Genomic DNA, 27,887 nt, shown 5'->3' with positions numbered 1-27,887 from the left:
AAGTTATGCTCAACCGGAATCGTTGGACCGACCTCGGCATCCTACCAGCTGAACAAAGAAAAGGAGAAGGTCGTCGTAACTGTGTGAGTACGCGCTCTGAATGAGTGCAGAGTAGTGTACAAACTGGAGCCGAAGGGCTCAGAATGTTGCATGTAGGTACTAACAAATTGACGGGTCGCCAATGGGCGAAAATAGGTACTAACAAATTACTAAAACCGTTGAACGGTTTTAAAACTGCTAACAGGAGCCGAAGGGCTCAGGAGCCGAAGGGCTCAGCATGTAGAATAACAAATTGAAGAGGTGCGCTCAGCACGTTAGCCTCCCCTCCGAAGTAATACCGGAAGGTGGTTCCGGAGGGTTATGGTACTAAACCTAGGAGAGTGTTTTTAGTGGGGAAAGCACTTTGTGGATCCCACACCGCGCCAAAAATTACACTGGCATGAGCATGAACTTATACAGGCCAGTCTATGAAGATTTTTAAACTCCTAGTTGCATGAAAAAAAAAAACACACACATACACACACACATACACACACACATACACACACACATACACACACACACGGATATGTGCTCAGTTCGTCGAGCTCTATCGATTGGTATATGAGACTTGGCCCTCCGGGCCTCGGATCAAAAGTCGGTTTTTCAAGCGATCTTTATACCCTTCTTATGGTTGTAAGAAGGGTAAAAAGGGGAATTTTAGAGATTTTTGAAAATAATGATTATTATCTCTGTAATTTATAATTCGATTGCAATATGGTTGTGAATGATATTCGAGCTTTCAATCGACGAAAAAAGAGCTTAAATTGGATTGGTTCAGGTAAATTGGTTCAGGTAAATTGTTGATCGCGTTCAATTGAACCCAGAATGTCAAAATTTATTTATTTATTTATTTATTTATTATCGTCAATCAAAGTAGACTACATGTTAACACTTAAATCTATAAACTGCTATATCTTACAGAGTTAAAGTATATTCTTAGGTTACAACGCGACATTGTTAAGTCTATTGTTTCGCAATGTTGATTATATAAACTCATCATTCGGTTTAGAGGAGAAAATTTTGCATAATTAGTACGACGGTGATTAATAAAAAACAAGTTACGATTCCTCAATTGCCGGGAAGGAGTATAAAAATTTAAACTGTTTAATAGGTTAGGAGAATCAATACGATGCGAAACAATATCGTTCACGAATGAAACCATAGCGAATTCGCGGCGCTTTTTCAATGTCTGAATATCAATGAGCATGCATCTTGATTCATAAGATGGAAGAGGGAAGGATGTCCTGCCCAATTTACGAAGAGCATATAACAGAAATTGCTTTTGAACTGATTCAAGACGTTCTTCATGCGTCTTCATAAAAGGAGACCATACAATACTACAATACTCTAATATAGACCTCACGTAAGCGACGTACAAAGTTTTAATAGTGTATGGATCATTAAAGTTAGAACCAAAGCGTTTGATAAAACCAAGCATATTTGTTGCTTTATGTATAATGGTGTTGTAATGATCGATAAAAGTGAGTTTTGAGTCTAAAATTACGCCTAAATCTCTGACCCTATCGCATTTTTCAACGATTTGATTTCCTAAAACTACAGTTGTTTCTTCTGTGTTTCGCTTTCTGCTAAAAGTAATTAAATTACATTTTTTAACATTTAACTGAAGTAGGCTTTTACTACACCATTCATCAAAAATAGATATTTCACTCAGATAGATGTCAATGTCGTTAGCATACTTGATTTCCATGAATAACTTCATATCGTCGGCATAGATAAGAATATTTATATACTTAAGAATGTAGGAAATATCATTTACATATAATATGAAAAGAAGAGGTCCTAGATGTGAGCCTTGAGGAACTCCTGATGTAACTTGGATAGGATTCGATTTTTTACCATTATATCTCACTATTTGTTGCCGATTTGTTAAATATGATTGTATCCAGTTTAAAGATGGTTTATCAAATCCTATTTTTTCTAACTTGAAGAGTAACATAGAGATATCAATGCGGTCAAATGCTTTGCTGAAATCAGTATACAGAGCCTCTACATAGTTACCATTGTCCATAGCATTCAAAGTATAATTGGTGAATTCTAGTAAATTTGTAGAAGTGGAACGGCCTTTAAAAAATCCATGTTGTGCATTTGTAATTCTGTTCCTTAATTGCCCAAACAATTTTCTATTAACAATGGATTCAAAGAGCTTTGGAATACAGGAAATTATAGCAATTCCACGATAATTACGAATATCAGTTTTCTTCCCTGATTTGTAAATAGGTACTAAGAATGATTTCTTCCAGATTTTAGGAAATTTGACGGATTTTAGTGACATATTGAACAGCCAAAACAAAGGAGATGTTAATTCAACAGCAAGCTTCTTCATAAATACTGGAGGGATTTCATCAGGTCCTGCACTTTTTGTGGCATCCAATCCTTTCAAGCCTGATAAGATGTCTTGTACACTTATCTGGTGCACACTAATGTCATTTGAGGGGGCAGGGAAGAATGAAAAATAATTTTGGTCCCGATCCTCTTCTGAAAATGTCGTATAGATTTCTTGGAAAAACGTTGAAAAGAGGTGGCAAATTTCTTCCGGGTTGTTAGCGTCTTTATCGTCAAGTTGCATTTTTGATGGTAGATTGTTTGATTTAAATTTTGTTTTAGTATAATTAAAGAAACTTCTTGGGCATGACTTTATATCGCTCTCAATTTTTCTATTATACTCTTCAAGTGCAGAATTTATAGCAATGTTCAACTGTTCACATAAGTCCAGGTATTTCTGCATATTATCATCACTTCCATGTTTTTTATAAATTTTGTGAGCCTTTTGCTTTCGATTTTTTAAATTCCTGATATTTCTATTGAACCAGATGGGATTTTTTGAATTACCAAAAAGTTTTTTCCTTTTCAGAGGTACCTCTTCACGAATAATTTCCATTAGTAAACTGTAAAATATATCAACAGCTTTTTCGACATTATTTTCTTCTCTGATCAGTGATTGCCAGTCAATTAAGTTTATTCTATTTTTTATGTTTTCATAATTTGCATTATCGTATTCATAGATATCCTCATATTCGCACACTGTGGGTGTAGTATATTACACAACCTTGCTACTATGAGTACCATACCATAAGTATCATTAACTTTGCGCTCGTCGTCCATGATGCTGCTGTCACACACACTGATAAACAGGATTCGGTACCCAGGTCGGTGTGACAACGAGATCGTGGGAAGAGACACTTTTTGTTAGACTACGGGCACGACGAGACGCATTGTCACAATCTGGCGACGAAGATTTTGGATCGTAAATTGAAAAGCGTGGAAAATGTAAGTATAAATGGCGGAAAAAACTGGCTGATATGAAAAATGGAGATAAATGAGGATAATTAACGACCGGGAAATAAGAATGAGTTTGCGAAAGATGGAAATAATTGTGCACTAAGTGGGGTTGGCGGAAAATTGAGGTTATGCATGGCGTGGGTTGGAAAAAGTGAAAATGTGCATTTACGCGAGGATTGATTGAATTCTCCAGATTGTAGGGTTTATAGCGGAAGCTTGTGTCCCCCGGAAGAAGCAGAAATCGTGAGGATTTCTCTAGAGCAGGCGGAAAATGTAAAGTTCCCCTGTATACAAAGCAGAGACGCGAGGATTGTTCGAATTCTCCAGATGGAAGCAATTAATTGTGGCGGAAGCAATGTGGGTTTCCCTGGAAGTGGCAGAAATCATTAGGATTTCTCCGGTGCAGGCGGAAAATGAGAAGTTCCCCTGAAAAAAACGCGAGGATTAGTTGAATCCTCCGGAATAATTCGTGGCAGAAATCAAACATGGAGTCGACGGAAATTGAGTTTCCCCGAAACGGCGAAGGTTCGAATTGGAATTTGGAGAAATATTGGCTGCTGTGTGGAAGTGCTACTCAATTTCTAGCGTTGTGTACATATACAAACAAATTATTGGACACTGAAAAAAAAAATACTTTTAGTTTTCTAGTTCATTTAACAAGAAAATTAAAACGATATTTTTCTTTAAATCTTGCTTTCCAGATGCAAGACTCACGACCAGTTCCAGCATTCCGGTGCGACCAGATCGAATCTGGTAAGCTTGCCAAGGAGTGGAAGATTTGGAAGACAGCGCTAGAATGTTATTTTGCGGCGTACGACGTTACCGACCAGTACGCCAAAAGAGCTAAACTGTTGCATTTGGGCGGTCCGGCACTGCAGGTCGTGTTCAACAATTTGAAGGATCATGACCATGTCCCATTGGTAACTTTGGAGCCAAGGTGGTATGATTCTGCTGTAGAGAAGCTGGACGAGTTTTTCGAACCTCGTCATCAGAGTACATCGGAACGGCGGAAGCTTCGCCTACTGAAGCAAAAGCAAGGGGAACGCTTCGCGGATTTTGTGATCCGACTTAAACAACAGGTCTCGCAGTGTGGATTCGAAAAGTATGGCACTGAAGTGAGCCACATCTTGAGCGACATCTACATGATAGATGCAGTGGTTGAGGGATGTTCCTCCAACGAAGTTCGACGAAGAGTGCTACTGATGGATTTGTCTTTCCCGGAAATCGAAGCTCTGGGAATTGCGCAAGAGAGTGTAGATCAGCAAATAGCGGAGATGGCGATCGGTCAACCGCCGGAGAAAGTTTTCAGAATTGAACAGCAGGGAAGATTTCGAGGAAAATCCACGGGGAGAACTGCGAAGCCAACCGAGAAGTCTTGTTTCAACTGCGGTCGGTTGGGACACTTCGCTGCTTCACCTGTTTGCCCAGCCCGCGGGAAACAATGCCGAAATTGCAAATGCTACGGCCACTTTGAAAAACTGTGCCGGAAGGCGAAGCGATCGGCGGTTAAAGATACGGACAAACTCATCAGGGTCGTAGAAGAAACACCGCAGCAGGAAACGCTGAAAATGGAACCAGAGAAGCACGAAGCGAAGGTGTATTACGCCTTCTACTCGGGAAATGAATCTAATGTCATAACATGCATGATTGGAGGAGTTTCCTTGGAGATGCTGGTCGATTCCGGCGCAGATGCCAACTTGGTTAGCGGTGAGATGTGGGAGAAACTGAAAAACGAAAACGTGGCAGTGTTTTCATCGACAAAGGGAAGCTCTCGTATCTTGCGCGCTTATGGAAGTCAAGATCCACTCATGATCCTCGGTTCATTCGTTGCGGATATTGAAGTAGGTGATCAGCATAGTCGCGCGGAGTTTTTTGTGGTGCACGGAGGACAACGATGCTTGCTAGGCGACAAGACAGCTAAGCAGCTGGGGGTACTGAAGGTCGGGTTGGACATCAACAGTGTGGCGGTAAGTCCTTTTTCGAAGATGAATGGCATAAAAGCAAAGATCCAGTTCGATCCGGCGATAGTTCCGGTGTATCAGCCGATGCGTCGAATCCCTGTGCCTTTGGAAGAAGCGGTTGACAGGAAACTGGATGAAATGTTGAACCGGGACATAATCGAGGTGAAAACTGGACCGACAACGTGGGTATCGCCATTAGTTGTAGTCGGAAAATCAAATGGAGAGCCTCGACTGTGCCTGGATCTACGAAGAGTCAACGAGGCTGTGTTGAGGGAACACCATCCGATGCCATCGGTTGACGATTACTTGGCGAAACTGGGGCGGGGATAGTTGTGGAGCAAACTCGACATCAAGGAAGCATTCCTTCAGATTGAGCTAGACGAGGATTCCAGAGACGCAACAACTTTCATTACGCGACGGGGTTTGTATCGCTTCAAGCGATTGCCGTTTGGCTTAGTTACAGCTCCTGAGCTGTTTCAAAAAGCAATGGATGAGACACTATCCGGTTGCGAGGGAACAGTCTGGTATCTCGATGATGTGCTTGTCGAAGGCCGAGACCTACAAGAACACGATCAGCGCTTGGAGCAGGTAAAGTTGTAATTTGATAAATCATAATAAAATCTCTTTTTTGTGATGGCAAATCCTGTTGTTTGACCTTACTGAGCTTCTTCCCTAATACGCATTGTTGTTATTTCTGTCTTCCTGTCTGCAGGTCATAAAACGATTGAAAAACCGGGGCATTGAACTTAATTGGGAGAAGTGCCAACTGCGAGTATCCGAATTGGACTTCTTGGGGCATAGAGTTTCTCGGGACGAAATTATGCCTGCAAAAAGTAAAATTCAAGCAATTCAATCGTTCCGTGAACCACAATGCGAAGCTGAAGTTCGCAGCTTTCTGGGGCTTGCGAATTATCTCAATAAGTTTGTACCGATGCTAGCTACCCTTGATGAACCACTGCGCAGGATACTACACAAAGATACTAGGTTTGAATGGACACAGGAGCAATCCAAATCGTTCAACGCCATAAAAGAAGCTATGGGAAGAATTCAAAATTTAGGTTTCTACCGAGTTGAGGATCGCACAGCTGTCATCACTGATGCGAGCCCGTATGGACTAGGTGCCATGCTAATTCAATTTGATGAAGCTGATAGACATCGTGCCATTGGCTTTGCTTCCAAAGCTTTAACCGATACGGATCGTCGCTATTGCCAGACGGAGAAGGAAGCCCTGGCAATAGTCTGGGGCGTTGAAAGGTTTCAATATTATCTCCTGGGAAAATCATTTGACATCTTCACGGACTGCAAAGCATTAAGTTTTCTTTTCTCAAAAAGATCTAAGACATGCTCGCGAATAGAAAGGTGGGTGCTGCGCCTACAGGCTTTCGACTATAAAATTGTATTCATGTCAGGGAAACACAATGTGGCTGACGCCTTGTCTCGGCTGCCAGTACAGGAAGCAACACCATTTGATCCGTCAGAGGAAATTTTCGTGCGAGAGGTAGCCACACATGCAGCTAGTTCTTCGGCTTTGCGCTGGAGTGATATTAAGGAAGGTAGCCAATCAGACCAAGAAATTCAGGATGTCTTGGAACTACTGGTCAGTGGAGAGACACAAAAGTTGCCAATCACATATCGCGTGATCGCTAGCGAGCTTTGTGAGCTGGAAGGGGTTCTTCTTCGAGGAGATCGGATCGTTGTTCCGGTTTCTCTCAGAAATAGAGTTTTGGTAACTGCTCATGAAGGTCATCCAGGCATTACGATGATGAAAAACCACCTGAGGTCCAATGTATGGTGGCCCAAAATGGATGCTCATGTGGAACAATTCGTGAAAAACTGCAGGGGTTGTACTCTCGTTGGTGCTCCAGAACCTCCGGAGCCGTTGCTGCGAAGCCAGCTGCCTAGTTCTCCATGGCATACGATAGCGTTGGATTTTCTTGGTCCTTTGCCAGAAGGACAGCACCTCCTAGTAGTAATCGACTGTTATAGCCGATTCATTGAGGTATGCGAAATGGATACAACCACTACCAGCGATGTCATAAGGGAATTATCCATAATGTTCAGTCGTTACGGAATTCCACTTTCCATGAAAGCCGATAATGCCCCTCAACTTAGTGGAGAGTGCGCTGAGTTGAAGGAGTTTTGCGACGCGAACGGTGTTAAACTCCTGAACACCATTCCCTACTGGCCCCAATCTAACGGGGAAGTCTCTCAAGAGCTTGGACGAGATTGGCGACAGGAGCTGTATTTGTACCTACTGACGTACCACTCTACCAAGCATCCGACCACGGGCAAATCTCCAGGAGAGATTATGTTTGGCCGCCGCATTAAAAGCAAATTACCCACAGTTTCATCTTTTCAAGAAGATGCAGGAGTGAGAGAGAGGGATTTGGTAATAAAGGAGAAAGGGAAACTATACGCAGACAAAAGACGTGGGGCGATGGAAAGCTCTATTCAAGAGGGTGACCATGTACTGGTCAAACGGATGAGGAAGTCTAATAAACTTGACGCAGATTTCAGCAATGAAGAGTTTATTGTTCGTACTAAGACAGGTACCGATACAGTGATCCAGTCAAAGGAAACTGGTAAGCAGTATAGAAGGACTTCAGCTCATCTTAAGAAGATTAGAGACCGTTCTGATTCATCTTCCTGTGAAGGACAACATTCCAAGCCATTGATGGATGTAGATACCAGCCCTGCCAAGGACGAGGAACCTGTTGATTCATTTCCTGCACTAGCCAAACGATCGAGACAACCACCAATGAAGCATCGCGACTACGTGCCACACTAGGACACCTACAGAAGTTTAAATGTATGTAAAATCCTTCATTAAACATGAATTCGATTACATGAATGAATAAAACTGTTTCGTTTGAACTAATTGTTAAAGTCCTTGTAAGGTATTCAATTTTCTTTATTCAAAGGGGGGGTTGTAGTATATTACACAACCTTGCTACTATGAGTACCATACCATAAGTATCATTAACTTTGCGCTCGTCGTCCATGATGCTGCTGTCACACACACTGATAAACAGGATTCGGTACCCAGGTCGGTGTGACAACGAGATCGTGGGAAGAGACACTTTTTGTTAGACTACGGGCACGACGAGACGCATTGTCACAGTGGGTCTGCAGTTATTGTGAATAAATAATGAGTATTCCAGTGCTGTATGAAATGCTTCATTTTTCCACAAGGGTGCAATACTTTCAGTAACGTAGAAATCTTCTTGGATGTTTGTCAATAGAAAGTCAAGGTAACAATTTTGCCGATTTTTTACATGATTAATTTGGTTCAAGCCCAAAATTGCAATTTTGTCGAAAATTAATTGTAACGTTTCATTTTCCCCGACCACTGGAAGCATGATGCCCTCATTTTCAAAATCAGGAATGAAGTCAGCATTGCGTTGGTTGAAGTCACCATATATGTGTACTTTCACCTCAGGGGGAAGACCAGATATGATATCTTCAGCATTTTTGAAAAAGGAGTCGTAAGCATGTTTGTTGGCATGATCAGGTGGAAAGTACACTGATGCAAATACATGTTTTTCGTTTTCTATATTTACTTTCACCCAAACATGTTCAAACTCTTTAAATTTCGAAGAACAAATAATTTCAGAATTAAATTTTGAAGAGACTGCAATGAGGACCCCTCCTCCTGATTTTCTTTGTGACATAAGAAAATCGCGATCGTCTCTAAAAACGTTATAATCACATCCGAAAACTTCTTCGCTTTTTTAAGATTCGTCCCAACTTGTTTCTGTGCCTAATATGATCGAAAAAGATGACGCTAATATGTTTTTATGGATTTGCTTGATTTTTGAAGATCCTCTCATACGATTGAAATTCTGACAATAAACAAGAGCCTCGGAAGCTTTTGGAAGGTCTACATCATGCCTTGCATTATCAGATTCATTTAAGTGTTCATCATTTAAATTTATACAATTCCTATCACAACTCGAATGGTTGCCGCAGTCATTTGAGCCTTCGTCATAGCCTAAATTATTAGCAATACATTCATTGCGTGTTAAGATACTAATATTACCTTCCTCTGTGAAGTGCGTCAATTCTGGCAAAAACACTGGCAGGAGCACCTTCCATTCAAACGTGCTGGTGCGGCATTTGTTCGGTGTGGCGTATTCGGTTGTCTGTCGCTAGGGTACGGGTTCAGCACTTCTCCTCTCTGGAATGCTATGGTTGGACGATACGAAGTGGGAGGTGGTCTCGAAAATCTTTCCTTCGCTGCTGCTAGTAATTCTCTGTCTAGAAGAGGAGTATTTGTTCTGAAGTCAATATCTCCTGCGGCATTAGTATTGCTACGGTTGTAACAGTTCCTACTGGTATTTCTCTGATGGATGATGGAACATCTGTTGTAGCTCGGCTCATTGTAGTTTCTTCCATTAACGGTGGTTGGACGCGGGTGACTTTTATTCATATATTTACTCCTTGCGGGTTGTTGTGTGTTTTGTGGCAATCTGTTTCGCCTTTTACGTTTTTGCTTGGCCTTTTCAGCCAGTTTTTGCTGCCGCTCGCGATGCATTTTGCGCGCATCATATGAAGTCCAATCGGACTTCCATATTTTTTTGTCACCTAATAAACGCCATCCTGAAGTATCTTCGGACTTTTCCATTTCAACTTCTAAACTAGGATACGCCTCATGTGTCAACGGTTCAATGCTTTTTGTAGACAATATGTTTGCTGACCATGCTTTCAGCTCGTCGACAATATCCACAAATAAATTTGGGTTCATACTTGCAGACGTTGTGGCGGCCATGTCCAATTGCAGCTGATTTATTTGACATAGATCGTCATTTATGTTTCGCAGCTCAGTGGATACATCGGACTTAAATGATGTTAACGTATTTGTCAAATAATCATTGTTTTTCTGGGCAACTATGTCAAGAACCGTCGTTATGTGATTTTTTATAGTTGCAACGCTTCCAGCCAAGCTACTTGACTTGTTAATAATAGCCAGCTCATTTTTTATTGCAGACATCAGAATCTCAAGTCCTTCAAAAGCTTCGTTGATTATGCTTGGTTTTTCATTATTTAAATTGAAGCGATGCAACACTTCTGTATTAGCATGGAGCTGCTCTGTTAGAAGTTTATGCTCTTCATTCAGCTTTTTTATGTCCAATTTTGCTTGTACGAGTTCTTGGCAAGACTCACAGCAAGGCAAAACATATGAGGTGAAGTCAATCAATTTTCTATCTTTCCTCCTCAATGAACTCCGCTGCACCGTAACACCGATACACGCGGCGTGGAATTTACGTGGACACCCCGCACATGTCCACAATACCGAGTCGGCAGAAGCGTCCAAAGCACAAATTTCGCAGTTCATGACGTACGCAAAAAATAGAATAATTAAAACAAAATCGAGTCGCGCGCGGGTTTCAGCGAATAAAAAACACGTCTACTTTGATTGACGATTAAAATGCAAAATAGCTGAGAAATTGATCAAAATGTAAAAAAAATGAATATTTCAGAGAAATTTTTTTTTTCCAGTACTTTAAAAAATTCTTCCAATGATATCTCTGAAACTAGTAATCTGATTTCAATGAAAATTTGAAGGCTTCTGATTGAATGTCAGAGCTTTCATTAGCCGATAAAAGAACTTAAATTGGTTCAAAAATGGCTGAGATATCGATCAAAATGCAGACAGTTGAAAATATTAGAATATGCTTTTTCTAGTACTTCACGATACTGTTTGAATCATAACTCTGTAACGAAATGTCCGATCGCAATGAAATTCAATAGCGTTCTATGGGAATGTTGTAGCTTTCTTTTAGAGCTAAAAGTGTTTAAATCGGTTGACAAACGGCTGAGATAATTGAGTGACATTTTTTGTAACACACACACACATACACACAATGGGCAGCAGGGACAGGAGTCCAGGGGCTTGACGAACCCCCCCTCTGCGAGTCGGGTGGGAGCTTAGGAAGCATTTCTTAAGCGAAAAAACTCCATGCATCCGTATGGATTACCACCTTTTGGCACTTCTCTCGAGAAGTGACCGAGCTCCTCCCAGTTAGCTCAAGCAGAGGATGCCTAGGATGTGGTGGGGGTTCAACAGTGGGCTCTGTTGGATCTCTGCAAAAAGCCACATATCCGCAAGCAACTCCGTACAAGCGGCCTGGCACCGCTTTCAAAGTGCCATAGCCCAACCATTGGAGTGCCAACCGGCACATCAGGATCGATGCCAGTAACATCCTGATTATGGTATACTGGTGAAGGCGTTCAACAACGGACAAGCTACGGATCACGGATTGGATGGCGTTATTGGGCTGACAGTCGGGCCATTCTGCTCCCTGATTAAGGAAGGGTGACACCGACCTGAAACGGCGAGTGGGCTCATGGTTCGATTGCCTCCGTCCCGTTAAAACCTTGGCAGGCCTCCGGATACGTTCGAAATCTGTCCATCAGTTCTGATGAGTACGTAGGTTCGGATGGAACATTCCCGATCTGGCACTGTACCCGGCCCCCATAAGGGTCCGTGTCAACCCTCGCATGGCCTCAATGCTTGCAGGTATAGTTGCTTGCAGGTACAGATAACCATGGGATCGTGAAGGCGACTACGTACGGCGGATGGAGATAGCGGCTCGGAGGGGGGACCCTGAAGAATGGAAGTAAGCGTAATTGAAGTTGAGGAAGAAGTGACAAATCCGTTTGTCAAGAGTGGATTGGGGAGGACACCGCCGCCGCAAACCCAGCAGGTGCAAAAGCAGCCCACGAACGAGCAGCAGGCTCAGCAGCAGGGTCAGCAGCAGTATAGCGTGTGGACGAAACCACCACAACCACCGAGGGTAGAGACAGCGAAAAAGTTGGTGGACGAGCTGCACGAGTATGTGGATAAGAGAAGTAACGTGCACAAAGACATCAAGGCGTTGGTGATTAAGCTCCAAGGCGCTCTTGGTTCAGCTGTAAAGGAGTGGAAAAACGTAGTGCAGAGAGCAGAAGCAGGGGAGAAGGAGTTGTTAGCGGTTAAAACTGCCTTAGAGGCATGTCGCGCAGCGGAAATGCGAAGGGCAGAAGCCGACACAGCTACGAGGGAGGTCAACGCGGCGAGAAGTATCCCCCCAGGGGTGCAGTCCACGCCCTTCTTTACACCGAAGAGGCCAAGGGCATCGCCTGGAGATGTTAGACCAGGTGGTCCCAAGAGACACAAGGATGTCCGTGTCACTGGAGCTAAACCACCACCAGAAGCAACCGACGTGGTAAACAGCCACACTGAATGGCAGGTCGTTGGCAAAAAGAATAGAAAGAAGGAGAAAGCGAGCAAGAAAAAACCGCCCGAAAAACGTAAGGTTATAGCCAAAATCAACGGTGTCTTCATCTGTAGTTGTTATGCACCTCCACGATGGACGATCGAACAGTTCAACCGGATGTTGGACAAACTGACGGAAGAGCTAACCGACCGAAGACCAGTGGTAGTAGCTGGAGACTTCAATGCTTGGGCGGTCGAATGGGGCAGCCGCCTCACGAACCCAAGGGGGAGCAGCCTTCTGGAGGCCCTAGCTAAGTTGAACGTCGATCTCGCCAATGACGGTACCACCACCACCTACCGTAAGGATGGTCGAGAGTCTATCATCGATGTCACTTTCTGCAGCCCAGGAATGATACGTGATATGAACTGGAGAGTATGCGAGGATTACACCCACAGCGACCACCAAGCGATTCGGTACCGCTTTGGGCGCTGTTTGCAGATGGAATCGAGTGGAGCCCAGATATACGAGCGGAGGTGGAAAACAGAGATTTTTAACAAGGACGTGTTCGTGGAAGCGATGAGGCGTGAGAATAACTTAGTAAACCTAAGCGCAGAGGAGTTGACTGCAGCTCTATCGCGGGCGTGCGATGCAACTATGCCGAGGATGGGGAAACCTAGAAACTGTCGACGACCAGCCTACTGGTGGAATTCGACGATCGATGACCTACGCGCACATTGCTTCCAAGCTAGGAGGAGGATGCAGAGGGCTAGCAACAACGTCGAAAGAGAAGAAAGAAGATTGCCCTATAGGGCGGCAAGGGCCGCACTCAACAAGGCAATCAAGCTCAGCAAGAAAGCGTGCCTGGAAGAGCTCTACCGCAATGCCAACGAAAACCCGTGGGGGAATGCCTACAAAGTGGCCTTGGCAAAGATGAAAGGTCCAGCAATACCACCCGACAGATGTCCGGAGAAAATGAAGGTTATTATCGAAACTCTTTTTCCGACGCACGAGCCTACGGTCTGGCCACCTACACCGTACGATGAACAGGATGTACACGGCGAAGAGACCCGTGTAACGAACGAGGAACTGGTCGTGGTATCGAAAGCCTTACCAGTGAAGAAGGCACCGGGTCCGGACGGGATTCCAAACTTGGCCCTTAAAACGGCAATCCAGGAGAATCCAGACATGTTCAGGACTACACTGCAAAAATGTATGGAGGACGGAAACTTTCCCGACATTTGGAAGCGACAAAAGCTGGAGCTGCTACCAAAGCCAGGTAAGCCGCCCGGCGATCCTTCTGCATATAGGCCGATATGCTTGTTGGATACTGTCGGAAAACTGTTGGAGAGAGTGATTCTTAACAGGCTTACGAAGTATACGGAGAACGAGAACGGTCTATCGAACATGCAGTATGGATTCCGGAAAGGTAGATCTACGATAGATGCCATCCGAATGGTAGTGGAAACCATGGAGACGGCACAGAAGCAGCAGAGGAGAGGGAACCGATATTGTGCGGTTGTCACTCTTGACGTTAAAAACGCTTTCAACAGCGCCAGCTGGGTAGCAATTGCCGACTCGTTGCACAGGTTGAGGGTGCCTAAGTATCTATGTCAGATTCTGAAAAGCTATTTTCAGAACCGGACACTGATATATGAAACAGATGCCGGGATCAGAAATCTGTTGGTTACGGCGGGCGTTCCACAGGGATCCATCTTGGGTCCCACCCTTTGGAATGTCATGTACGATGAAGTGCTGAAGCTGAACCTGCCCAGAGGAGTCAAGATTGTCGGTTTTGCGGACGATGTAGTGCTTGTAGTGATCGGCGAATCACGGGAAGAGGTGGAGGTACTGGCAACGGAGGCGATAGATGCCGTGGAAAATTGGATGCGAGAGAAGAAGCTAGCGTTGGCCCATCAAAAGACTGAATTGGTTATGATCAGTAACCGGAAGGCAGTACAAAATGTGAGCATCATGGTCGGTGAGTGCATCATAAACTCGAAGCGAGAAGTGAAACACCTGGGCGTGATGTTGGACGACCGTTTGAATTTCAACAGTCACGTCGACTACGTCTGCAATAAGGCGACAAAGGTGATATCGGCCTTATCCCGAATTATGCCTAACAATTCTGCGATTACCAGTAGCAAGAGGAGGCTACTGGCGAGCGTGTCAACGTCGATCATCCGGTATGCAGCTCCAGCGTGGTCGGCGGCACTGAAGACAGGACGAAATCGTGCCCAGTTGAACCGTACGTTTAGGCTGATGGCAATGCGTGTAGCGAGTGCGTATCGAACGATATCATCGCACGCCGTGCACGTAATAGCCGGAATGATTCCTATCTGCCTTCTACTGGAGGAGGATAGCGAGTGCTACAGGGATCGAGCCACAGGGAGAGGCCGGAACAGAGCGAGAGCCAACACGCTTAGTAAATGGCAGCAGCAATGGAACAACGCAGAGAAGGGCAGGTGGACTTACCGACTGATTCCAAACGTGTCGATATGGACCACTAGAGCGCACGGCGAGATTAATTTTCAACTGACGCAATTCCTGTCTGGTCATGGCTGCTTTAAGCAGTACTTGCACAGGTTCGGCCACGCAAGGTCACCGTTGTGCCCTGAATGCCGAGACATAGAAGAAACACCAGAGCACGTAGTCTTTACTTGCCCACGGTTTGCACAGCAGCGAAGCGAAATGACTGCCATCGTCGGAGACGACGTGAACGTGGAAAATATCGTCCTAAAGATGTGTAGTAATGAAGATAAGTGGAACGCGGTGAACCGATCTGTTGTTCAGATTATGTCAACACTACAGCGGACATGGCGAGAGGAGCAGCGTCAGATGACGTAGGCAGCCCTGTCGAACGAAGAAGGGCGCCGGACTGTTTTCGACACTCTAAAAGAGCGGACGAAGGGAAAGTGATACTGCTCGGTTCCGGGAGATATTCCTTTGCCGGGGAACTCTCCGCCGGAGTAGGCTAGATCCACCGCCGGGGACTAGCTGAGTAGACGCGACGTAGCACCGGTCCCGGGTCGTAGGAGCACCAGTGAACCGGAAGTTAGCCTCCACCGGAATCGCTGGACTGACTCCGGCACCCTACCGGTCGGCCCGTAAAAAATTGAAGAGCAGCAGTAGCAGCATCAGAAGAAGAATCGGTATCGGAAGAACTTCCATCGCCGGGGAATTCTTCGTCGGTGTAGGCTAGGTTCACCGCCGGGGACTAGTTGAGTAGACGTGTCATAGCGACGGTTGAGGGTCGTCGGGGCACCAGTGAACCGGAAGCTAGGCTCCACCGGAATCGCTGGACTGACTTCGGCACCCCTCCGGTCGGCTCGTATCGTAGAAGTAGAAGAATCGGGGTCGGGAGAAATTCCACCGCCGGGGAACTCTCCGTCGGTGTAGATTAGGTCCACCGTCGGGGACTGGTCGAGTAGAATACGTCGGAACGCTGGTATTGAATAGTCGGGGCGCCTACGAACCGGAAGTTATGCTCAACCGGAATCGTTGGACCGACCTCGGCATCTTACCAGCTGAACTATGGAAAGGAGATGGTCGCCGTAACCGTACGAGTGCGGGCTTTGTATGAGCTCAGAGTGGTGCACAAACTGGAGCCGAAGGGCTCAGAATGTTGCATGTAGGTACTAACAAATTGACGGGTCGCCAAAGGGCGAAAATAGGTATTAACCAATTACTAACGAGTGGAGCCGAAGGGCTCAGCATGAGGCACGTCGTTGAACGGTTTTAAAACTGCTAACAGGAGTCGAAGGGCTCAGGAGCCAAAGGGCTCAGGAGCCGAAGGGCTCAGGAGCCGAAGGGCTCAGGAGCCAAAGGGCTCAGGAGCCGAAGGGCTCAGGAGCCGAAGGGCTCAGGAGCCGAAGGGCTCAGCGTGTAGAATAACAAATTGAAGTGGTGCGCTCAGCACGTTGTCCTCCCCTTCGAAGTAATACCGGAAGGTAGTTCCGGAGGGTGATGGTGATGGTACTAAACCTAGGAGAGTGTTTTTAGTGGGGAAGGCACTAAGTGGATCCCACACCGCGCCAAAAATTACACTGGCATGAGCATGAACATATACAGGCCAGTCTATGAAGATTTTTAAACTCCTAGTTGCATGAAAAAAAAAAAAAAAAAAAACATACACACACACATACACACACACATACACACACACACATACACACACACAGTCACAAGGCGCAGGATTGCAACAATAAGCAAAGGTGCCTGATCTGCAAGGACAAAAGTCGCAACAGACACGCGACGGGAGGCCCTAAATGCCCGGCCTTCAAGCGAGCGAAAAATTCTAAACCGCAGTGGAGGTAACTCAGCTAAACCTCAACCACTGTGACACAGCGCAACAGCTGCTGTGGAAGTCCGTATCGGAATCGAAGTGCGACGTAGCTATCCTTGCCGAGCCGTATCGAGTACCAGCTGGAAACGGTAACTGGATCGCTGATAAGGCGAAGACAGCGGCAATAAGGACGATGGGGAGGTATCCTATCCAGGAAATAGTGTTCCAGGCGGACGAAGGCTTCGTTATTGCAAAGGTTAACGAGGTGTACGTGTGCAACTGCTACGCACCCCCCCGCTGGACATTGGACCAGTTCAACGAGATGCTGGACGAGCTAACCGATAAGCTAGCCGACCGGAGACCAGTCGTCATCGCTGGCGACTTCAATGCTTGGGCAGTTGAGTGGGGCAGCCGTCTCACCAACCCAAGAGGGCGTAGTCTGCTAGAAGCGCTGGCAAGGCTGGACGTAGACTTGGGTAACGAAGGAACAACCAGCACCTACCGTAGAGATGGCCGGGAATCAATAATCGACATCACTTTCTGTAGTCCTGTGTTGACGGGAAGCCTGAACTGGAGAGTCTGCGATGGGTACACTCATAGCGATCATCAGGAGGTCCGGTATAGAATTGGTGGAAGAACACAATGCTCACAGAGAACGAGTACACCTCATGAGCAGATGTGGATAACGAAACGTTTTAACGAAGAGCTTTTCGTGGAAGCCCTCAGAAGAGAAGAGCAGGTTCTGAACTTGAGATCGGAGGAGTTAACGGCTGCGATGGTACGAGCATGCGACATTGCCATGCCACGGAAGGTCGAGCCGAAATACAGACGTCGTCCGGTATACTGGTGGAATGAGACACTTGGCAACCTCCGCAAAAGATGTCTCCAAGCCAGGAGACGGATGCAAAGAGCCAAAACCGATGGTGAGAGGGAAGAGCGAAGAGTAACATTGAGGGCGGCGAAAGCCGATCTGAAAAGAGAAATTTCGCTGAGCAAGAGAACGTGCTTCAAGGAGTTGTGTCGCGATGCCAATGCAAATCCGTGGGGAGATGCATACAGGGTGGCGATGGCCAAGATCAGTGGTCCAGCCGTACCCGCTGAAACATGCCCAGAGAAGTTGCAGATTATCGTCGACGGGTTGTTCCCACAACACGAGCCAACGGTCTGGCCACCGACACCGTATGGCCAGGAAGGTGAAGAAAGAGCAATCATTACCAATGAGGAGCTCATAGAGGCGGCCAAGAAAATGAAGCCGAAGAAAGCGCCTGGCCCAGATGGTATTCCCAACGTAGCGTTGAAAGCAGCTATCACGGCCAACCCAGATATGTTCCGGACATCACTCCAGATCTGCTTAGATGAGGGACATTTCCCAGCACAGTGGAAAAGGCAAAAACTGGTTCTGCTACCGAAACCGGGTAAGCCCCCCGGTGATCCAGGCTCGTTTCGGCCGATATGTTTGCTCGACACACTCGGAAAGCTGTTGGAGAGGATCATCCTCAATAGACTGATGGCGTTCACTGAGGGAGAGCGTGGACTGTCGGAGCGGCAGTTTGGATTCCGGAAAGGAAGGTCAACGGTAGATGCCATCAAAACAGTGATTGACACAGCCGACAAAGCAAGGACAAAAAAACGAAGAGGTAACCGTTACTGTGCTGTCGTGACGATAGATGTGAGAAACGCCTTTAACAGTGCAAGCTGGGAAGCCATTGCTGTGGCGTTACATAAAATGAAGGTTCCGGATTATCTGTGCAAGATACTAGGAAGCTACTTCGAAAACCGGGTCTTGAGCTACAGCACTAGCGAAGGACAGAAGTCGAGGTCGGTAAATGCGGGAGTTCCACAGGGCTCTATCCTGGGTCCAACGTTGTGGAATGCTATGTACGACGGAGTGCTGACGCTTAGGCTGCCAACAGGCGTCAAAATCGTTGGATTTGCAGACGACATCACGCTTGTGGTCATTGGTGACTCATTGGAAAGGGTAGAGGTTCTCGCTACAGAAGCAGTAGACGCAGTCGAAAACTGGATGTACGAGAAGAAACTGGTGATAGCCCACCAAAAAACGGAGCTGTTGCTTATCAGCAATTGAAAAGTGGTGCAAAAGGCTGAGATTACAGTGGGAGAACACACCATAGCCTCAAAGCGGGAGCTAAAACACCTCGGCGTAATGATCGACGATCGGCTGAACTTTAACTGCCATGTCGATTACGCGTGCGAGAAAGCAGCGAGGGCAGCCACGGCGCTGTCCAGAATCATGCCGAATAACTCGGCGATTTGCAGCAGTAAGCGGAGGCTATTGTCTAGCGTGGCTACGTCGATCCTGAGGTATGCTAGCCCGGCGTGGGGAACCGCAATGAAGACGAAGAGGAACCGAGTCAAGCTTAGCAGCACGTATAGGCTGATGGCCATGCGGGTAGCGAGTGCCTACCGAACTATATCTTCGGAGGCAGTATGCGTGATTGCCGGAATGGCCCCTATCGGCTACGTTTTGGAAGAGGATAAGGAGTGCTACGAAGCTAGTAGTACTGGAGGAGCCCGGAAGATTGCCCGAGCCGACACGATGGTGAAATGGCAACGCGAGTGGGATACCACTGAGAAGGGAAGGTGGACTTATCGCCTTATTCCAAATCTGGCGAAATGGGTGAGCAGATCCCATGGAGAAGTCAACTTCCACTTGACGCAGTTCTTGTCAGGTCACGGCTGCTTCAAGAAATATCTGAACAGGTTCGGCCACGCAGAGTCGCCGCTCTGCGCTGAGTGCCCAGTCGTAGAGGAGTCGCCGGAACACGTCATTTTCGAGTGTCCACGTTTTGCTGCGGAACGTAGCGAGATGACAGCGGTCTGCGGTGCTGACGTAACCGTAGACAACGTAGTGGATAGAATGTGTAGCGATGAGGTGATGTGGAACGCGGTGAACATGGCGGTGACGAAAATAATGTCATTGCTTCAGCGGAAGTGGAGAGAGGAACAAGCAAGTGCGCGCGGCGACAACTCGGGTCGGGTTTCGTAGCCCGGTCGTATACTGCCCGAGCCGCGCACAAATGCTGGAGAGCTAAATGGCTAGATCCACCGCCAGGGACTAGACCGAGCAGAACGCGACGCAGTACTGGTTCTGGGTCGTTGAGGTGCCGGTAAACCGGAAGTCAGTCTCCAACCGGAATCGCCGAACCGACCTCGGCACCCAACCGGTAGGTATGCATGATCGGGGACCGGACCGAGTAGATCGTGGAAAAGCACCGGAAGTTGTAGGCTTCGTGGCCGTGCGGTTAGCGGCGTCAGTCGTTTAGGCATATTGTGCCATGAAGTGTGGGTTCGATTCCCACTCCAGTCGGTAGAAACTTTTCGTCAAACGAAAAATTCATCATTGGGCTACTGGGTGTTTCGTGTTGTCCGTTGCCTAATGTTTGTGATTGTTCAGTCTGTGCAGCCTTGAGCTGAAGACGGTGTGAATTGTCTTGCCAAATTGGTCGTCAGGGCACCTGTGAACCGGAAGTCATCCACCAACCGGAATCGCAGGATCGACCTTGGCACCTATCCGGGCAGCATCGGTACCGGAAGAACTTCCACCTCCGGGGAAGTCTTCGTCGGGGTAGGGTAGATTCACCGCCGGGGACTATCCGAATAGTGCGCGAGAACCTGGAGTGCTATATGGCATGCGTCCAGCACCGAGAGAACTTCCTTCGTCAGGGAGTTTCTGGCACCCATGGTATCGTGAGCCGAATGGCTGAATATGGCATGTTTAGATAACAAACTAGGAATACTAACAAATTATTAATGCGAGCCGAAGGGCTCAGCATGGCATGGCATTCGCTGAAAGCGAAACAAATTAATAATGGAACTAACAAATTAATGATGGAGCCGAAGGGCTTAATGAAGGGTGCGCGTAGCATGTGTCGCCTCTTCTTCGAAGTAATACCGCAAGGTGGTGCCGGAGAAGAATTCTTTACGGTGACGGTGTACCTAGGAGACTGTTTTTTAGTGGGTAGGCGCCCCATTGCGAATCCCACACAGTGCCAAACAATACACTGTGGCATGAGCATGAACAAATACAGGCCAGTCTTAAGAAGATTTTTTTAACTCCTAGAGATGCATGAAAAAAAAAAAAAAAAACATACACACACACATACACACACACGGACATGTGCTCAGTTCGTCGAGCTCTATCGATTGGGCCTCGGATCAAAAGTCGGTTTTTCAAGCGATCTTTATACCCTTCTTATGGTTGTAAGAAGGGTAAAAATACAAAAATATGAAAGCTCCTGGCGATGATGGAATTTTCTACATCCTCTTCCAACTTCCAAAAAGTAGCTTATCATTTTAAGTTGATATATTCAACAAATGTTTTCAGTTAGCACATTTTCCTAACAAATGGAAAAACACTAAGGTTGTTCCAATTTTAAAACCAGACAAAAATCATGCAGAAGCTTCTAGCTATCGTCCAATCAGTTTGCTTTCCTCCATCAGTAAACTTTTTGAAAAGGTTATTTTGAACAGAATGATGGCCCACATCAACGAAAATTCAATTTTTGCCAATGAACAGTTCGGATTCCGCCATGGACATTCGACCACTCATCAACTTTTACGTGTAACAAATTTGATCCGTTCCAACAAATCTGAAGGCTATTCTACTGGTCTTGCTCTTCTAGACATAGAAAAAGCATTCGACAGTGTTTGACATGAAGGTTTGATCGTAAAATTAAAAAAACTTTAATTTTCCAAAATACATTGTTAGAATAATTCAAAGTTATCTGTCAAATCGTACACTTCAGGTTAATTATCAGAACTCCAGATCTGAAAGTCAGTTGACAACCGCTCTTCGTGCGCGACAGACGTACGGTTTAACGCTCTCGATTATATAGCTTCCCGTATTTCTTGTTGCGAAAGAATCCTGCATCGATGCAAGATGGCTTCGCACAGGAAAAACACACTAGTTGTTGATTTTAGTGTTTTGCCCAAACGACCTATCTTGGAACAAGTGGAGGAGTTCCTTAGAGATATTATTAAACTCGATTTAGCTGATGTGAAGAACATTCAGCTGCATAACATCAAAAACTGCGTCTTCATCGAAATGAACGACGCAGGTGTAGCACCCCGACTGCAGCAGCAACACCACCTACGGCACTTTTTTGAGTATCAAGGAGTAAGATACTTCATACCAGTGTACGTCGATGGTCCTACAACCACCGTAAGAATCCACGATCTACCACCTCAAATGTGCAACAATGTCATCTCCAATCATCTGCAGCAGTACGGGAAGGTTATTTCGATACAAAATGAGGTTTGGAAGAATTACTTCTCGGGCATACCGAACGGGGTAAGAGTTGTTCGAATGAAAGTGGAGAAACAAATACCTTCGTACATCGTTGTGAACAACCATGGTACATATGTTAGCTGTCCCAACAAAAGCGATCAGTCGACAGCAATCGACGCCGAAAAGCTGAAACAAAAAGCCCCATCCAACTCGATCAAACAGAAAAGGAATTGCGATAAGCAACGTGATACAGTGGACACACCAGCGCAAGCGACTCCAGCCGAGACTGACAACGACGACGACGAAGACGACAATCATAACGAAAGTAACAACAAAAACGACAAGGCATGTGAGAACGAAACAGCGACGGACTATGATTCTACGAAGCGGCGGTTGTCAACCGAATCGAACGGAACGAGAGAAGAAAATATAGCGAAGCGATCATGCAATCAGGAAACCATAAAAACCGATCAAGAATGGAAAGTGATAACCAGATCAAAGAAGAAAACGAATTATTAGTTTTGAATATTGTACATTACATTGAAATAAAAGTCAGTTTACATGACACGACACGAATGCACCTCTGGTGTAAAGTGTCGCTAAACTAAAAAAAAAAAAAAGATCTGAAAGACTTCCTGTAAGAGCTGGTGTTGCCCAAGGCAGCATTTTGGAACCAATGTTATACAATATTTTCACATCTGACTTATCTGAGTTACCTCAGGGATGTCAAAAATCCTTGTTTGCGGATGACACAGGCCTCTCCGCCAAAGGACGAAGTATGCGTGTCATCTGTAGTCGATTGCAAAAAAGTTTGGATATTTTTTCTTCATACTTGCAAAAATGGAAGATTTCTCCTAATGCTTCAAAAACTCAACTAATAATGTTCCCGCATAAACCAAAAGCTCTTTATTTGAAACCTTCAAGTAGACATGTTGTCACGATGAGAGGGATTCCAATAAATTGGTCAGATGAAGTTAAGTATCTAGGGCTCATGCTAGATAAGAATTTAACTTTCAAAAATCACATTGAGGGCATTCAAGCCAAATGTAATAAATATGTAAAATGTCTCTATCCCCTTATTGATAGAAAATCAAAACTTCGTATTAAGAACAAGCTTTTGATATTCAAACAAATTTTCAGGCCAGCCATGTTGTATGCTGTACCAATATGGACTAGCTGTAATACCAGGAAGAAAGCTCTGCAGAGAATTCAAAATAAAATTTTGTAAATGATTCTGAGGCTTCCTCCCTGGTATAGTACCAATGAGTTACATAAAATATCCAATGTCAAATAAAATCGTTAATAATTTCAGGCAAAAATCGTTGCAATCTTCTATTGCCACGATTAATGCGTTATATGTTTAGGTTAAGTGAGGTTAAGTATATTCAAAGCGTTTTTTTTTCTCTTATAACCAGGTGAAATCAACTAACCTGTAAAAAATCTGAACTACTACGGCAAATGATATGTAATATGTTGTTAACAAAATGTTAATAAAATCTCAGATTTGGTTTACCAAATTAGGATGATAGTCTTGTCTAATAACACAGAACACCTAGATATAAGAAATGAATTAATGTTTGGAATGATACTAATAAAGAAATTAAAAAAAAAATAACTTCAATATACGCTTGTCAAAATTCGCGAATTCCATAAAAAAGTAGCAATAGTGTACAGGTGCTCCGCGGAACAATTTATTTATGAAAAGTATTCCGCGAGACAAAAAGTCTGGAAACTCTGAAATGATATATGATTTTATATGATACTGTTTCTGAGATACAAGCACCCAAAGTTCCTAAATCAGTTTGAACTAAACATGAAAAATCCATTACAAAATATACGGCTGTTGAACTTTGCACAGCATAGCCTTGACAATGTGGCCAAAATTACAACGATATGCTCTTGTTTGTTTAATAGTCGTCGAAACAAACTTTGGATGATGCAATGATATGTACAATATTCTATTTCTTTAATAATTATTTCCACTGTATAATCCACTAATTAATACCTTCCAATTAATACTGTTGTATCTTTTTGCAGGTTTGGTTCAAGAACCGGCGAGCCAAGTGGCGAAAGCAAAAGCGTGAAGAACAAGAGCAGTACTCCAATTTCGACATCAACAACAAAATTCGCAAGTTCATCAACATTCCAGTAAACACGCAAGAAAAACTTCGTCAATTGCAATCCGAAATGCTGTCGAAGGAGAAGATGGTTAGCAAGTTTGAGGACATAAGTACCAGCGACGATGCCTCCGATGTCGAAGTCGTATGATGAGGCAATGATAAACGTTGGAGAAAAGTTGGAGACGGTTCATCGAGCCCACGTGGAGGGGGTGGGTTATGGTTTTCCAATATCATGCGGTCGAGCATATTGTACATAACTTTAGCATAGTTTAAATAATCTTCTCCGTCTGTGTTACTGTGTGATAAAACCAATGCTTCTATATTTCAGAAGCCGAATCAACTTTAAATACTCTCTCTTAGTAATGATTAGCGTGCCCACATTTTACATTTCATAACTGCTGAACGAATTTAAATCTGTACAAACTGTCTAAGTTTTTTGTGAATATCCTAGGTTTGGAGATTACCATCAACACAAGAACTAGTAATTTGTGAAGTAGCTCGTCTTATTACCTGATATCTTGAACGTTGTGTTAGCGAAGAAAGCATAAGATATCCATACAAAAAAAGTTGATTGTCTAGAGCTTCAGTTTGAACATTGCTTTTACAACTGGATATTTTCAGTGCAACTCTCTTCTTCTCTTCTTCTTTTGGTGTTCAGACTTTGCAGATCAAATTCACCAGGAATTACAAGGACTTCTGATATTGAAATTGAAATATTTAAGGAGTTTCAAGTCTTGAATTCACCCATATCAAAAATGCATTATGCATTAGGACGATAATCAGTTTTCTTCCAACACTTCGGCGTCCGTGGAAGTAAATTTCCAGATTTATGGGCTCGTATGCGAGTAAAATGAATCAGTGAATGAAAAATGTAGAGCATCGTAAATTCGGATGGAATTGATCGGTAGGGAAAATTTGATCACAATCTGACTCGATTTTATTACTTACTATTAAAGCGCCAATATCAATGTATGCTTTAATAAATGAATGTTGTTCAACGTGTGTTTTAACTAATGTCGGATTGTGTGTTGTGGAGTTTTTTGAGTTAAAGAATGTATATTTCTATGAAAATAATATGTCCCAGAATCATGCTCGGTATGGTATTGACAGACACTCATGAGCTCCTAGTTCTAAACATTTTGGATTTGGACATGGTGTCAGCCTGAAAGTTTGTGAGGATACATAAAATATATCGCTCAATAAGCTTTTATCATTGAAATTCGTATCATTCGTATCGTATGTCCATTTGTTAAAATAATTAAATTTGTTTTAAAATTAGGAATTTTCATTGAAAATGGCCTACATTTAGGCTTTTATCGCGAAATTCTTGAAATACAGGTCGGACTTGATTATCCGGAGCATCGATTTTTTTTTCACTCCGGATAATCGAATCACTTAAAAAAATAAAATCTGCGATAAATGAACTTAAATTTTATATATTTTCGTTGTTTTATTTATATGATGCAGTGGCGTAGCCAGAAATTTCTAGGTTTCTGGGAACATTAGGGGTCATGAGAAGAAAAATAATTTTTTGATCAGCATACACAAAAAAAACCTTTTTTAAATCCCCCCTATTCTTTGCTACGTCCAAAACTGCTAAAACATTCATATTGTATATTGCAATACTAAATTATTTCAAAATTATACATAAAAACTTAAAAACAAGAATATCAAAAAATATATTCCGGATAATCGAATCCAGGGTAATCGAGTCTCCGGATAATCGAGTCCGACCTGAATAATTATTTTTATTTCCATAAATAGTGTAATGTTATGAATTTAGCGAGCATATTCGGATTCAGAGACTAAAGTTGAATACTGTAATCTGGGGTAACATTAATCATTTTGTGTATATTTATTTCAAAATCACTTAAAAATTTGCAGTATTCAGCTGATATGGGATAAAATTGATCATCCATGTAAACAATGTCATAACTAACTAAAACCATGGCCAAATATGAAGGCCTAATTTCTACAAGCTATTTACTTGTTGAGTTATTTCAAAGTTAAAAACACCTTGAATTGCGGCATACGTCTAATTTCATTAAAAAAAAAACTGCATTTATCATAGTAATCCATCAATTTCTGTTCTGTACTGTAAATTCCACTAGAGTTTGTATCCTTTGACAGATACGCGTGTTTCGACTTCCGAGGTAGACGAACTCGTCCACCACCTCGAAGATATCCCCGTCTATCGTGAAACTGCTTCCTAAGCGAGCCCCGTCGCGCTCCGTCCCGTCTACCAGCATGTACTTTGTTTTCGACACATTCACCAGGCTCTTGTTACTCTTGTTGCTTCGCGTTTCAGGCGGGTGAACAAATCTGCCACAGTTTCAAATTTTCTCCCATAAATATCCACCGGAAATCGAACCCAGACACTTTCAGCATGGCTTTGTAGCCGTGGGCTTCCTTAACCACTCGGCTAAGGAAGGCATGGATGACACCTTTGCTATAGGTGACGTTCTGGCGTTTAGGATAGTGATCACACGATAATTTTCACACTCCAGTTTGTCGCCCTTTTTGTAGATAGGGCGTATAACGCATTGCTTCCGCTCCTCCGGTAGCTGTTCCGTTTCCCAGATTCTGACTATCAGCCGATGCAGACAAGCGGCCAACCTGTCCGGGTCCATCTTGATGAGTTCGGCTCCGATACCATCCTTGCCAGCGGCCTTGTAGTTTTTGAGCTGTTGAATGGCATCCTTAACTTCCCCCATCGTGGGAGCTGATTGGTTTCCACTGTCCGCTGTGCTGACGTAGCCATCGCTTTCGGTGTCCTGACCTTCCGTGCCTGTGTTCTCTGCACTATTCAGGTGTCCATCGTGTTGAAAATAAAACGACTACAAAAACACAAGGCTATTCCTCCATACCGCAGGCTACTGACTGATATCGCTACCAGCCAGCTCCTCTCTTTTATTTCATGTCTGGGTAAAGATATCTACAATTCATTCACTTAATATACTACCTCTACAATTCTTACCCATCGACATCTCCACTGCAGGTTGTGTGATGTACCTGCTTTCCAACACCCAGACAACCAAAATGTACGTATAATGAAATCACCTGGAGGCTTTGTATGTGCAACATTTCACTTAAAAGATGTCGCGAAAAGGCCTTCTACGTACAAAAGTGGAGGCGATATGCGTGCATATATTATGTGATTAATGATAACATACAATGCGAGTGTATAAATATTCCACCGAACTAACCTGTGATCTTATGGGACTTTACTTATGATAACAAATGTCGATTTGACAGCTGCTACGGATTGATTCGACTTACTTTGTACGAGTGTACGGCACGAAACAAAATATACAAATGAACTCAGAAAAGAAATGTTTTATGCGAGGAAGCTCATCAATCTGACGAGTTTATCAACGGTGTTTTGCGAGTTTGATGTAATTAGTATGAATAAACGAGTTGTAACATGAATTTTCATGCGATTTCTGGTTGTCTGGGACACTCCTCCTCATCACACAACCTTCAAACCGCCATCTGCCACCCGAGCTCTCTTGTCCACTAAGCTCCTCCTGGCACCGAGCTCCAGCTACCGAACTCCTCCTAGTCGAGCTTCTCCTGGCCAGCTGCACCATTGTCCTTTTGGTCAACCGCGCCGTCCTACGAACTCCTCCTGACTTTCGAGTTCCTCCAGCACTTCCGAGCTCGTCGTCCGATCAGCCAGAATCCGCACCTTTAGCCTCGTTCTCAGCATCTTGGCCTCCAACTCTTGGGAACCTC

General features: G+C 44.3%; 1 protein-coding gene across 2 annotated transcripts in view; it reads left to right on the top strand.

Annotated features, from left to right (window-relative positions):
- The window catches only part of LOC5568534 (homeobox protein goosecoid), a 61,543-nt gene extending 36,965 nt beyond the window's left edge, over nt 1-24,578 (top strand). For both annotated transcript variants that reach the window (XM_021852084.1, XM_021852073.1), the window contains one exon: nt 24,070-24,578. In XM_021852084.1, the coding sequence (XP_021707776.1) occupies nt 24,070-24,300 (231 nt within the window). In that variant the 3' untranslated portion in view covers nt 24,301-24,578. The remainder of the gene's footprint in view (nt 1-24,069) is intronic.
- Nucleotides 24,579-27,887: the final 3,309 nt, after the last annotated feature.

The sequence above is a fragment of the Aedes aegypti genome, chromosome 1, assembly GCF_002204515.2.
Source record: "Aedes aegypti strain LVP_AGWG chromosome 1, AaegL5.0 Primary Assembly, whole genome shotgun sequence".
Classification (NCBI taxonomy): Eukaryota; Metazoa; Arthropoda; class Insecta; order Diptera; family Culicidae; genus Aedes; species Aedes aegypti.
This window is presented reverse-complemented; position numbering and strand designations above follow the sequence as displayed.